This window comes from Eurosta solidaginis, chromosome 5, assembly GCF_040869045.1.
Source record: "Eurosta solidaginis isolate ZX-2024a chromosome 5, ASM4086904v1, whole genome shotgun sequence".
NCBI lineage: Eukaryota > Metazoa > Arthropoda > Insecta > Diptera > Tephritidae > Eurosta > Eurosta solidaginis.
Window position 1 is genome coordinate 59,150,076 of NC_090323.1, and position 12,956 is coordinate 59,163,031.

The window sequence follows — 12,956 nt, forward strand, 5'->3', positions numbered from 1 at the left end:
TGCGGTTTTACCATTTATATAACCGCCATATAACATGAATTTTACCTGCAGATTTACTTTACCTGGAGCGACCATATGATTAAAATATGAACCAAAAAAATTGAATTTTCAATATTATTTTCAATATTATTATATATGTACATGAAATTGGAACTTATATTAATACAGTTGATATAAAAAAGAAGTAAGTACGTTAATAATAAATAAACTCGCTTAATTGGTTTTTGTTTTCCAATTGAATTCTTTTCTGAAAATAACTTTAAGCTTTAGAAAAAACTCCAATTATTTGAATAATCTACAACTTAAAGCTTAGTAGAAATTCAGATTAGGTTTATTTTTTTTTCAGATCAAGAATATTCAAGGTGTCGTGGAATCCGATTGCTGTCGTAATTGAATTTGAAAGTAATAAAGTAAAGTATGAACTTAAAACTGTAGGACTAGTGATTGAGTCTTATTATTGTTCTAAATCTTATCATTCAATTCCAACAGCAATCGGATCACGACATACCTTATTATATATTTACATGAAATTGTAACTTAAATTAATAAGTTGATATAAAGAAAAGTAATTATTTTAATAACAAATAAACTCGCATTATTGGTTTTTGTTTTCCAATTGAAATCTTTTCCAAGCGAACAGAAAATAATTTTAAGCTTTAGAAAAAAATCCAATTATTTGAATCAATTTAAAACTTAAAGCTAAGTAGAAATTCAGATAAGATTTACTCTTTTTTTCAGATCGAGAATATTCAAAGGTGTCGTGGAATCCGATTGCTGTCGTAATTCAATTTGAAAGTAATAAAGTAAAGTATGAACTTAAAAATGTAGGACTAGTGATTGAGTCTTATTATTGTTCTAAATCTTATCATTCAATTCCAACAGCAATCGGATCACGACATACCTTATTATATATTTACATGAAATTGTAACTTAAATTAATAAGTTGATATAAAGAAAAGTAATTATTTTAATAACAAATAAACTCGCATTATTGGTTTTTGTTTTCCAATTGAAATCTTTTCCAAGCGAACAGAAAATAATTTTAAGCTTTAGAAAAAAATCCAATTATTTGAATCAATTTAAAACTTAAAGCTAAGTAGAAATTCAGATAAGATTTACTCTTTTTTTCAGATCGAGAATATTCAAAGGTGTCGTGGAATCCGATTGCTGTCGTAATTGAATTTGAAGGTAATAAAGTAAAGTATGAACTTAAAAATGTAGGACTAGTGATTGAGTCTTATTATTGTACTAAATCTTATCATTCAATTCCAACAGCAATCGGATCACGACATACCTTATTATATATTTACATGAAATTGTAACTTAAATTAATACAGTTCATATAAAAACGAAGTAAGTATGTACTTTAATAATAACATAAAATATATATTAGTTGCTTTGAGCTATATTGCTGCAGCGTCGTCTAAGTGGCCAGCACTGTAGCAAAATATTGTTATATTACATTATATTATATTCATAATAATTCAATGCTCATAAAGCTTAAGCGTTTTTTGTTTTAAATTTACTGCCAAATTAAAATTTTAATAAATTTCACACTTCAAACGCAGCCGCAACAGCCTACACTAAACCAGTAAAAAAATACATAATCCTTTTTCATGTTCAATAAAAAATTGTTTAAGCTCTCGCTGCGGCAGTCAAACGTTCTTTATCTATACTGCGCCGTCGTCTTGTTGGTCAATTGCGCGCCGCAATAGCCATTGGTGGGAATTGACATTCATCATAAAGTAGCGAAGGCACGGTCCTGCGTAAGCACATCGCTGACCTGTGTTGGCAAAAGATATGATGATACTGTCTTCGATAGTTAGACGGAACAGCCGCTACTCGGCGAAGTAGAGATGACCGTTGTGTCGGTGGCAGCAGTTACAACAGCAGTTTCTGACTTTGCATCATCCGCAAAGTGTGATGAATGCTTCTCTGCCTTTTCCAATTGCCTGGCGGAAGCAATTTTTGCTACTTGTAAAGCTAAAGCTGTAATGCAAATAAATAAATGGGTTAAAATGGTTTTCGTATGTTATTCAATAACTCACCGTCTAATGCTATCATCACAGCCTTCTCATCGATTTTGAATATGTGTACTGTTTCAGTATTCAGACCCAGTTCGTTTGGTGCATTATTTTCGATTTGATGTAACATTTTCAAGTCTCGTATATCATGAATATGTAAACTATCCGTTAGGCTCGTTCGATTCATTCGTATACTGTGTATATTTGAGCCGTAGACGCAATGGCAGATATTTTGATTCTTTTTGAAGTGTAACATTTGTAAACAGTTGGGTTTCTCTGCTGTCACCATCACCCCTTAGGGAGCTATTGAAGAAACGCTCGACCAAGATAATATGTTGCGATTTACGCGCATAGATATCTTCCACCTTGTCACAGTTATTGATGGACAAAATGCGAAAGTCATCTTTACCATCCAATACGGAAATTGAACTGTAGAGGAAGAAACAATTTATAAAATTTAATAAAATCAAAAATAATAGTTGTGCTAAAAAGGGGTAAAGTATTGTATGTTAAAGTATGGCAAAGTCTCAGCGGCTTTGTCCTGGTGAGTGAATGATAAATACCATAGATTGTTGCAGCAGATAACTTTAAATTTGGATTAGCGATAGACACCTCGTAGGTTTTGTGATGGCTGGTGCGGTTTTCGCAGTTCTGTGTGTTTTACGTTTTACTATTTTTTTTTTTGTAGGTAACGCCTCTGTTTACATCTGTTGTGACTTTGGATTACGTATTTTCGGAGGTCGTCCTCAAACTTTATCCTGCCCTGTAACTTAAAAATTTCTGCAAAACACGATTTAAAATAAATATCTCCTTGCCAAAGATATTGTATGCATTACCGAATAAAGCAACGTTCACAACTTTTAGTGCTGACAGTCTTTTCACTTTCCATCTCAGCAAATGAACATAAACGCTTATAATTTTCCGCGCTTTGCTCACACTCTTTCTTTTGTTTGCTCACTTCATTATAAACTGAACGCTTCATATTGTATATTTCCGTTTACTAACCAGTTGTATATTTTGAATTATAAATGATTCCTATATGTCACCAATAACGAAAGAGATACTAAAAAGAAAAAGGGAACAGAAGACAATTATTTCAAATTGTCGTTAAAAGAAAAAGATTGAAAAAAATGTGTATGCCTAGATCACGTTGAACTATGGGAAAGTAAGTATTAGCTTTAAAAGAGTCAATTTACTATAAGGTTCATTACTTTTTTTTTTAACTTCTACATATCAAAGCTACCTTCGCCACCAGAAAGAGTTACTATCGTCTCCTACGCCGATGACTGTACAATAATGGCCACAGGCCCGCAGATCGATGAGCTGCAACAGAATAAACGGCTACCTCCCTGATCTCTCCAGTTTTTTCGCCTCGCGAAACCTTGCATTATCACCAAATAAATCCTCTGCGGCCTTATTTACAACATGGACGTCACAAATGTTGACCATTTTGAACATCCACGTCGATGGCACTACGCTACCGACTGTCCTACACCCCAAAATCTTGGGTGTGACGCTTGATCAGGATCTATATTTTGGTGACCTTGCAGCCGCAATTGTACCGAAAATCCAGAGCCGTAATACAATCCTCAAATCTTTTGCTGGCAGGACTTGGGGAAAAGATAAAGAAACGCTCATTACTACTTACAAAGCAGTTGGCCAGCCGATTACGTGCTACGCGTCACCCATATGGTCGCCAAGCCTAAAAATTACCCACTGGAAGAAACTACAGGCCTGCCAAAATACTGCTCTCAGAATCGCCACGGGCTGTCTTCTTATGTCCCCAGAACACCATCTACATAATGAGAACTCAGCCGTATGAAGCCAAAAAACACAAGCAGGTCCTCAGCGAACTCCATAAACAGGCGTCGGACCTTTATGCCGGGAATTGCCCGGGGAATCCAGTACTTAAAGAAAATTATCCCAAACTCGCGGAAGAGGAACGCATACTCCTCAGGGAAACGCGTGTCACTCTTGCTCAACTTCGTTCTGGATGCTGTAACAGGTTAAACTCTTACCTATCCACAATCAACCCCGACATACAAAATGTATGCCCCGCTTGCAATGTGTCCCCACATGGCACCAACCATTTCTTTAATTGTAATGTGGAACCAACGCCTCTAACACCCCTCACATTATGGTCCACCCGTGTTGAAACGGCAAGTTTCCTTGGACTCCTGTTAGAGGATATTGATGACAATTTGTGACTGGTCGCACCTATTGAATGGGGCGAAGCACTGCTACAAAAACATATAGTTTTCATATCACTAGTGATTTAATTGTCAGAAATTTTTGCTAATGCGATAGTTGAACAAATGTGCATATAACTCAATGCTTGTAGGGTACAATGTTCTGATAACTGATGAAACTCACACTGTTGGGGAACGGACCTAAAATAATTGAACTTTCAATTTGACATTTTCATATAATCAAAGTTCGAAGTCAGCTGCTTTATATTATATTATATTGCAATACAGTTGAAAAGCAAGAAAAGCAAGCTGAAAATTAAAAAAAAAAGTTGAAATGGCTTCTAAAAAAAAGATTAAATTGATGCTTCCGCCCGTACCTTGTCATCAGAAAGAATGTAGCGCATTATTCGGTGATCATCGGAAACTTTGAAACAAATAATTCTGTGGAAATCAGAAGACATGTATGTATATTATCATGGATACTATACTGCGCTTCTAATAAGAGGAAAATATGAATGTGAACAAAATCCTAGTATACCTAAATGTAGTGCGCTACCTACGCTAATAGACAAACTGCCCGATCTAAAGAATAATTTTTTATGTGAATGCCTCATTTGAGTATGAAATTCAAAAATCACCAAATGATACCAGACCAAAAGTACAATGCAATTGGAGTACATGTCGTAGGTTGGTTGAGCACATTCAGACACATTCAAACAGAAAGTTTGTGGCATGCCACAATTGTGGTGAAATTTTCCGTACTAAAACTACACTGTTTGATCACCTACGTAGACAACCGGAAAATAATAGTAAGTTTATATACATATAAAGTTTACTGGGAGTGTACCATACAATGTTCCTAACGAAATTATGTATATCTGTGGCAACCTTTTGATGTTTGCAGAAGAGGAAACTAGCTACACATAACATGAATGTGATATTTAAGCTCATTAACTAAGATCTGTTCAAAGTCCGCCAATACTGTTTTTCATATCCTAGAGCACATGGGTTCATAGAAATGTGCTAAGTTATGAAGACTAGCCGTTTATGGATTGCCACAGATATGTATGGGTCACCAAACATTTCACATTGGTTTTATTTACAGCGCATGAATTTCAATGCAATCAGTGCTTCGAGTATTTTGCAACGGAAAAGTTACTACGTTCACATTTCTTAAAACATGTAAATTGCTAAAAGTGAAGTTTTTGCAATATATCGTCTTCAAGTTCATTATCATTTCTTATATTTTTAGCACCAATTTGTGTTAATAATCATGCAGCACCTACGTCTTTGTTAGAGAATATCAAATATGATGCCATGCTATTGTCACAAACTTCGGAAGGTTCATCAACCAGCGGCTGTAGTAACACTAATACACGTTCGAACAACGCACATGAGTCAACGCCTCGCACGATAACACCAAATCCTTATAATGGTAAGGGATTAGCTTTTCGCATTCATTATAATATATATGTTTTTTTTGTCAGATTGTTAATTTTGAAAATATTTGCCTGTCTATTATTGCAACTCGTTGTAGTGCTTAACGTACACGAAAGTGTTAACATACCCACAAAATTCAAAATAACTTTCATTTACAAATCAGAATTATGCAAATATGCCTACCAACGTTGTTGGACCTTTGGCCGCTGCCTCTAAAATGGTACCAGTACCAGAAACTTTAATGAGCCCGGATGTATGCCCCGCCGTTGTGGCACAACGTGTCACCGTCAACGCAATTAATACACAATTGTAAAATTCTAAAACACATAAAAACAAAGGTGATTTCACTCAAATGTCAATAATTTTTCTTTTTTCTAAATTGGCAATTTCAAAATTAAAGATAAATATTTGGAAAATTTTAGGTTTTTCATTGTTATTTATGTTGCTGTTGTTGTTGTAGCGATAAGTTTGCTCCCCGAAGGCTTTGGGGAGTGTTATCGATGTGATGGTCTTTTGCCGGATACAGATCCGGTACGCTCCGGTAACATTTATATGGCCACATTAAACCTTCAGAATATCCCTCCCTCCTCCCCCCAAGTTCCATGAGGAGCTTGGGGTCGCCAGAGCCCCGTCTGTTAATGAAACAGGTTTCGTCACGGATAGGTGAGGTTTACAATTGGGTTTGGAGAAGCTGTATATTGCGCTGGCAACCTGAAGGGTTGCACTACACAGCCCCTTGAATCCGGTATTTTAGTCGCCTCTTACGACAGGCATACTTACCGCGGGTATATTCTGAAGCCCTAACCCGCTTGGTGACCCAGAGCCTCCTCATATGATGTTGTCAATGTACATACTTTTACACCATATAACAGGACGGGAACGATAAGCGACTTGCAGAGGACGATCTTGGTTTGTCAAAAGAGGACTTTACATGCAATCACCTACTCAGTGCAAAGTTGGAAAAGGTTATATCAAATCAGTGGAATGGAATATCACCCTATCTCGGTTGCCGTTTCGAAAACATCAGAAATTGAATTGAAATTTGAAATTGGGCGTTATACAACATTTCTGCGATAGGACGTTTTCGAAACGACGCGTCTTGACATCAGTATTAATAATCCGAAGGCGGAAAATTAAAATTTTAACTCGTTCAAAAGATATTAACGAAAAACCGAAAAAAGACCCACGGGTACCTCCGAAACCGGGGGTGGGATCCATAGTATTTCTGCGCAGAACACCTTTCTGCGTTGGCGGCCTTCGGTCGCGCTTATAAAAAATAACCCTGGGCTACGCCATGCCAAGTCCGAGTGTGTGGTATAACCGTGGCTACCGCCACGGTGATGCACAATTTTTTTTGTGGGTACAACACAACAACAACCACATGAAAATCGCCAACTTCAACTGCAAATAACCGGACAGAGATGAAATTTTTCTTTTCCGCCTTCGGATTATTGTTCTCGAGATTAATACGCGACACCCTCTCGATATTTTTGGTAGCGTATTAGCAGTCGACCCCTCAACTAGACTATTACCGTATACTCAATATATTAACACATAAATTAAGTGAAACTGGGCGCGAGGAGCAGAGTTAGCAAATTGGAAATGACATCACTTTATAGTTATAAGAAAATAATGTATGAAATTACCATTTTCTTAGGCAAGATATTATTTAACACCCGGTACAGCTTGAGATTAGAATTAATGAAATATCATCTCTAGTTGGAACTGCACTAACGATTCTTGACTTTACAGTTTACAATTGGGTTGAAGTGAAGACGAAAATGTGGGCGTTAAATTTAGGTAAACCAGTCACAGTTCCCCCACTGAATGAGGCCATGGCAATAGAGCTAGGAGCTAGTTTGCTTGGAGAGGCGATTATATTTGTGATAGGCGCTGTAGTGCTGATATTTGAATCCCGATAAACGAGAGAAAATAATAAAAATTATATCTTTTTATTATTCCTCAGTCAATCCAATAATGAAGCTAAAAAGCAAGAACAGTTCAGGCAGGAAAAAGTAGAGCTTGCATTAACACTGGCTGAAATGGGTTTCCGCTTAGAGCGGCAAGACGCAGAAATAAGAGAGATGACTAGACCGCTGGCCGATTTAGGTAAGTGTAAAAAAATAATCCTTTTTCAATTGTAGTATTGTGTGTTAATTTTGCTTCCATGTATAAAATAATTTTCATTAACTCGTGTTGTATAATTTTTAATTTAGCTGATATTTTTTTTTAATTGGCACTGAACAGTTTAGACGATTTTGGCCTGTACCAACAAATATACGTTTCTCTTTCGTTATTACCGTTGGCTCTTAGTAGCACTAAGGGGAGGAAATGGTTTTACAATACCTCAGCATGTTCTCTGTTTGAAGAAGTGGTTTCTAATCCTTGGTATGACTCGCAATCAAGATACCACTTTATGGCTCAGAAGTTTCAATGTGATCCTATTAATAAATCCTTCCCGAGTTGGTCGGGCTTTTACGTTAATGTTACTTGTTACCAAAACGTGCTGTATGTATATCGGGCACAACCCCATAAACATCGGTAATACTCCTCAAAACCCGTACTCTCTTATATTATGTCGAAGTGGCTGGAAACACTCTCCCAAGCTTCATCTTGCACATTGGTGGTCCAATTTGAGTACTTCAAATAAAAATTAAATGATGTCCACAAATTTAGTTTGGTGTTGTTGTTGTAGCGATAAGGTTTCTCCCCTTGACCCGCTGGGGTCATTGTTATTTATAATAATTCGTGTTATTGATATTGAAATTGTTTTAGATAATAAACTCAATTCACCAAAGATGCGTAATCCATTTTTGATGAAACAAAATACCACAGAGCGATGCAGTCCTAATATGAGTCCGCGTCGCGGTAGTAGCACGTCAAATGTGTTGTTACAACATAATAATTTATCGAACAGAAATCGGGCAGTAGCTGTCCCTGCACAATCACAAGTAGACAATCAAATGAAATCACGTTTAGCCAGCAGTTCGATGCATGTTGCAACACCAGACACTGGCTCTCAATAATTGCACTATGGAAGAAAGTGTCCACAATGCAGGGCGGCAGCACAACCGCTGATAGTGCTACACAAGCTCCGAGTGATGATGCCTCCAGCATTGTCGAGCGCCAAGTCAGTTCAGCGGCAGCGACAACAACGATTGATAACAGCTCGACAGCGGCAGTTCACGATTTGGCTAAGACATGCACTATGCTGACCAGTCAGGTATATGTACGCCTAACCAAAAACATGCGGAGAATATTTTCTGCACTGGAGGCATTTGGCAAAATTTTCATGGCATCCGTGTATTCTAAAACTGTTTACTTACCGGAATATTTGATTTTTAAGTGGTACTTCTTCACTGGGTCCCTCCGCAGAATTTTTTTAATTAATTTGTAAATTTTCCCACCGCTGAGCTGATGCGCACTTGAAATCAAAATTGGAATTAGAAGAAATAAAGTCGAAGAAATAAAATGGCGCGTAACTACGGCTGACAATTTTCAAATTTCACCATCTATATGCATATAATGTGAGAAAAAGAGTGAGATAATAAATATAAAATAAATATTTCATCATGCTATTTCATTTTCTGAATTCTATGTTCCGAATTCTCACACGTACACTGGGTGTGTTTGTGACTGTCAAAAAAATCAAGTGAATGTGTGCGTTTTTGGTCACACGATTTTTGCAGGGTTTACATGCAAAATTATTTATCTGGCTCTGGATTTTGCCACCGGATGATAGCTATTTCCTTCACAAATCACAAACAAGATTGCGCATTGCGCATGTTAACAAAAGAGCAGCTGTTTTTTATGGGCAATTTACGTCATTTTCCTTTAGCTCTTGTTTTTTCTCCCTTTCCCTACAAGAAACGCTGATAGTTTTACTAATACACTCACACTTGTAATTGACAATGCTGATCCTGCGATGACGTAAACATAGATACTCAAATTTATGTATGTTCCTTTGTTCCCTCACGCATGTCCGCATGTTCCCAACGACAGCCTATAACCATGAAAAAGGACTCAAACTGGGAAAGCTTCGGACACCTGGTACAGAACAAAAGAACATACAGCAGATACCATTTTGCATGTGAGACAGATACATAATTCTCAACGGAATTTTATGTATGCGAGAACAGTTTATCCGATTTTATCATGTTGTCACTACTGACTGTCATATGACTGCCATTTTCAACCGACGAAAACCATATAAAAAATAAGTTTAAAAAATGAAAAAGAGAGCATTTCAAAGCTCCATGCTAAAAGAAAAAAAAATCGAAAATAATATTAAAAAATACCAAAAACTGTAGGAATATATGGGGCGCACTCAAAAAATTTATACGCGAAAAATAATAGTGGTTAGTGGTGATTCATTTTTAAATGTGTTTCCGCATCAGGAAAGCGCTCTTCTGTTGTTTTGTTATTTTCTGAATTTAAATTGAACATTCTGAACTCGAATTCTTATAAAACTATTTATTTTAAACAAATAAGAAACACGTATGCTTTTATCACGTACAAAATTAAAAACGTAATGAAATAAAGTAAATAAAAAGCAAAAAGCATTGTCTCATTTTTGGCGGAATATAAACATGGTCATTTATGATAGTATAACAGTCAAACCTGATATCTACAGTAAACTATCATTTATGACACTTTTTGATAGTTAGAGTGTCAGCACTGATCCAGCAAAAGGAATGAGAGTGAGCAGTACGGCTATATACTTAATCAGTAGGCCATGTTGGTGTATAAGAAGGAGACAAAAACTCACACGTACACAGTTGTTTACATCACATTTGCGCAAGTCCCCTTAAGTTTGTGATAGAAAGTTTGTATGAGGCGCTGATCGTTAGGTTGACATTGCTGACAATCAGATGATAGTCATATGATAGTCAGTATTCTTGTAGGGATTTCTTTCATTCGCCCAAGCAGTCAAGTCTGACGTAGTTGCGCAGAACGAAGCAATTTTTAACTCGTGAATGCGCGATCTTCTGTGTGTGATTTGTGCATTTCCTTCACTTGTTTACAAGTCACAGTGGTTTAAGTGAAGCAATATTTGTTATTTTTGAAAACATGGATTGAAAGCAAATTCCTGTGTTAATTTATCATTGCTGGGGAAAAATACCGTTCAAGCTCAGCAATGGCTTGAAAACTGTTGCGGGAACTCGGCTCTACCAAAACCAAGCATTTGTTATTGGTATTCTGAATTTAAATGCGGTCGTACAGACACCGTTGATGTACGACGCTCTTGGCGTCCAAATGAAGCAGTTACTCCAGGAAACATACAAAAAAATTCGGAAAACTGTTCGAAATGATTTTAAAAAGAATTTGAGTGAGATGCTGACATAACAAAGATATCAAAATAACGTGTGCATTATATTTCACACTAATGCTTGTCCGTGTCACAAGTGTGGAGTGAATTTAAACTTTGTTCTTTTATACTTGTTAATTTAAAATTTCTTTGTGAATGATCGTTTTTGAATTTATGTTAAAAAATGAATATTTTATTATTTATTAATATCAGAGAGGATAGATATAATAAGAGACGTCATTTCATACTTTTTGCGAAATTTATTTGTATGTCCCATTTGTGGGGTAATTTTAAATAGCTTCTACACATTTTTATGAGGTAATTTTGATTGTTTTAAAGGATCGTATTAATTAAGCAATTCATCCTCTTTCCAACAATCAAAAATATATATTAATATAAACTTCTTAAAAATGTGTAGAAGGCAATTTCCTAATACCTGCCAATCAGGTACATTACAAATAAAAATTGAAATGGCGTCTCTTATTATATCTATAAAAATAAATAAAAAAATAAATGTAAGGCGCGATAACCTCCGAAGAGATCTAAGGCCGAGCTTCTCTTCCAATTTGCGTCGTGCTCATCTTGATTTTCCCAACAAGTTGGCCGGACGGGACCTACATGTTTTATGCCGACTCCGAACGGCATCTGCAAGCTAGATGAGTTTTCACTGAGAGCTTTTCATGGCAGAAATACACCCGGAGCGCTTGCCAAACACTGCCGAGGGGCGACCTCGCTTAGAAAAATTTCCTTCTAATTGAAAAACCTTATTTCTAAAATTTTGATGTTGCCTTGCCCGGGGTGTGAACCCAGGGCATACGGTGTGGTAGGCGGAGCACGCTACAATCACACGACGGTGGCCGCCAATTTATATCTATCCTCCCTGTTAATATCATGATGAAATAATAAAGGTGATGTCAAAAACATAACCTCACTTTTTCGGCAGCTCTATTTGCTAGTATTTACTTGTACTACAAAAGTAATAAATTTTTATTGCTACCTACATTTTTCGTACAAATTTCCTCAAAAAATTAAGTTTTCTGCAAAATTTTGTCTATAATCTTTTGGGGAATACAAAGTTACGTTTATGTTTATGTCTAAAAAATTCTGGCTGCTTATATAGTTATTATATTTCTAAACGTATAGTAAAATCTACTCCGATCGTAGTAGAATTCAAAGGCAGCTATATATGACAGACAACCCTCTAAATTATGCATGCCGAACTTGTTAGAATAAGAGAAAACGTCAAAGGGATGAGAACACCTGAATATTCATTTCATCATGCATTAATATAAACTGGAAGAAGATATTTTAATCTTGATGAAATATTTGAATCCTAAAAGTGGGTCATAGTAATGGGAAAATTGTCGGAACTGAATTCGAATTAAGCCCCCATTACTGATACTTAGCACAGACTTGACTTGCCTTGGCGTAAACTTGGCAACTTAGCCACGATTATACTCCACTTGGCACATACAATCTGGCATCATAATCAGCGTTGAAATTTATTTTTAAATAAATGTCAATTTGTATGACAAAATGTCAAAATGAAATGGAAACAAACAAATGGCATCTCAAAATGTAAACGTCACTTAGAACTTACATAGAAAATCAAAATTCAACAGACTTCTAAGTCAAGTTAAGTGTTGCCAAGTTTTCAGTAATCAGTAACATGCAATGTTCATTTAACAGAACTGTAAGTGACAGTTCCGAAGTCAAGTCAAGTCTATGCTAAGTATCAGTAATGGAGCCTTTACTGCCTCACTGTTATCGATTGTGTACAATACCAAGTGTGTCAACTAAGCGATAAATGTCCAAATTACAAACAGCCTCGCTCACCTGATACAAATCTCAGGTCTAGAGTTGCATTCTTGGTACTTAAGAGTACTTTAAGCTGAGTTGCATTTGATAGTTTAATAAAACTGTAGTATTTACAGATGAAATAGTTACATATATTTCTACGGAAATATAAATAATAGAAGACTTGTAACCTTCAAC

General features: G+C 36.1%; 2 protein-coding genes across 4 annotated transcripts; one reads left to right on the forward strand and one right to left on the reverse strand.

The window, feature by feature from the left end:
- Nucleotides 1-275: 275 nt before the first annotated feature.
- On the reverse strand, nt 276-9,165 carry LOC137253381 (WD repeat domain phosphoinositide-interacting protein 2-like). Of its 2 annotated transcripts, XM_067790175.1 has the most exons (5): nt 8,980-9,165; nt 2,861-3,087; nt 2,588-2,804; nt 2,049-2,453; nt 276-1,989 (listed from the first exon to the last, which is right to left on the reverse strand). In XM_067790175.1, the coding sequence occupies exons 4-5, from the start codon at nt 2,311-2,313 to the stop codon at nt 1,823-1,825; spliced, it is 432 nt and encodes a 143-aa protein (XP_067646276.1). In that variant the 5' UTR covers nt 2,314-2,453; nt 2,588-2,804; nt 2,861-3,087; nt 8,980-9,165; the 3' UTR covers nt 276-1,822. The 2 variants fall into 2 exon arrangements, with proteins under 2 accessions (XP_067646276.1, XP_067646277.1); XM_067790176.1 differs by lacking the exons at nt 2,588-2,804; nt 2,861-3,087 and having other exon boundaries at nt 8,980-9,160.
- Nucleotides 4,393-9,380, forward strand: LOC137253382 (uncharacterized). 2 transcript variants are annotated; one of them, XM_067790177.1, is made up of 6 exons: nt 4,393-5,022; nt 5,319-5,395; nt 5,466-5,648; nt 5,701-5,991; nt 7,620-7,762; nt 8,429-9,380. In XM_067790177.1, exons 5-6 carry the CDS (start codon nt 7,696-7,698, stop codon nt 8,677-8,679), a joined length of 318 nt encoding a protein of 105 aa, XP_067646278.1. In that variant the 5' UTR covers nt 4,393-5,022; nt 5,319-5,395; nt 5,466-5,648; nt 5,701-5,991; nt 7,620-7,695; the 3' UTR covers nt 8,680-9,380. The 2 variants fall into 2 exon arrangements, with proteins under 2 accessions (XP_067646278.1, XP_067646279.1); XM_067790178.1 differs by lacking the exons at nt 7,620-7,762; nt 8,429-9,380 and having other exon boundaries at nt 4,409-5,022; nt 5,701-6,069.
- The last annotated feature ends 3,576 nt before the right edge of the window (nt 9,381-12,956 follow it).

Excerpts from the sequence above, each read along its gene's own strand:
- LOC137253381 (XM_067790175.1), bottom strand. The coding sequence starts at position 2,313 with ATGGTGACAGCAGAGAAACCCAACTGTTTACAAATGTTACACTTCAAA. Across the intron at positions 1,990-2,048 it reads TGTGATGATAGCATTAGACG|CTTTAGCTTTACAAGTAGCA; the intron begins GTGAGTTATTGA and ends TTTGCATTACAG.
- LOC137253382 (XM_067790177.1), top strand. The coding sequence starts at position 7,696 with ATGGGTTTCCGCTTAGAGCGGCAAGACGCAGAAATAAGAGAGATGACT. Across the intron at positions 7,763-8,428 it reads TAGACCGCTGGCCGATTTAG|ATAATAAACTCAATTCACCA; the intron begins GTAAGTGTAAAA and ends AAATTGTTTTAG.